This window comes from Chaetura pelagica, unplaced genomic scaffold (genome assembly GCF_000747805.2).
Source record: "Chaetura pelagica isolate M959 unplaced genomic scaffold, ChaPel_1.0 scaffold574, whole genome shotgun sequence".
NCBI classification, from domain to species: domain Eukaryota; kingdom Metazoa; phylum Chordata; class Aves; order Apodiformes; family Apodidae; genus Chaetura; species Chaetura pelagica.
Genome location: NW_009953076.1, coordinates 43,648 through 44,636, shown reverse-complemented (window position 1 = coordinate 44,636; position 989 = coordinate 43,648). Strand labels below are relative to the sequence as shown.

Here is a 989-nt window from a genome sequence, read left to right as displayed (position 1 = left end):
GAAGGGCAGGTTGGATGGGACTTGGAGCAACCTGGGCTGGTGGGAGGTGTCCCTGCTCATGCAGGGGGGTTGGAACTGGATGGTCTTTAAGACCCTTTCCAACACAAACCGTTCTATGTTTCTATGTGGGTATCTTGCATTGCCTTTTCTTTTTAGCCTGTGTTTTTAGCTAAGTTTCTAATTAGCTTTCAGTGTGGAAGAATGTGGTAATTGTCACTTATTTCTGAACAACATCTACACCCTCTCAGCGAAGAAAAAGTGATAGGAAGACCTGCAGGAGCCCCAAAGGAGCCTTGGCTCCCACTGGGCTTCTGGGGGCCTGGAGGAGCCAGCGTGCTGGGAACCTGCTGCTTCTCTTGGCCTGGGCAAGGGGCAACAGCTACAGCCATGAAGCTGAGCTCAGCAGACTTTCTGAAGAGCTTCAGACTTTCTGAAGTCTGAAGGACTTGCCCTGCCCCTTCAACTAATTTCCAGCAACTGAGGAACTCCATCTTAAAATTCCCAGAAGAAAAGACACTATTAGGGAGGTTGGGGCTGCCCCCTCCCTGGAAGTGTTGAAGGGCAGGTTGGATGAGGCTTGTGTAGCCTGGTCTGGTGGGAGGTGTCCCTGCTCGTAGCAGGGGGGTTGGAACCTCATGAGCTTTAAGGTCACTTCCGACCTTCACCATTCTGTGATCCTATGATTACTGCTCTTCAATGTACTGGCTAAAAGGATAACACATTTTGGAAGGAGAACATCTAAGTAGGCAGTTTAATGCTTCATTTTCATCAGCTCATGCTTAGAAGTAAAAACAGGTACAAACCTTGTGTGTTCTTGAAGGACATAATAGCTTGTCTGTAGGGATTTGGTGTATCTGGAGCATCAGTCAGATTAGCCAAGACCAGCAGGAGCAGGAGACTCTGGTTGGCAAGAGGGGAGCACTGCTCCAGCTGAGGTGTTGGTTTACTGCCCACTCCACCGAGCGTGAAGACTGTCCACAGGCCAGCTA

At 49.6% G+C, this 989-nt stretch overlaps 1 protein-coding gene across 1 annotated transcript in view; it reads right to left on the bottom strand.

Annotated features, from left to right (window-relative positions):
- The window catches only part of LOC104388069 (dymeclin-like), a gene marked incomplete at both ends in the record, with an annotated part of 59,827 nt that overhangs the window by 16,235 nt on the left and 42,603 nt on the right, over positions 1-989 (bottom strand). The window contains one exon of the mRNA XM_009996877.1: positions 804-986. Coding sequence (XP_009995179.1) covers positions 804-986 — 183 coding nt within the window. The remainder of the gene's footprint in view (positions 1-803; positions 987-989) is intronic.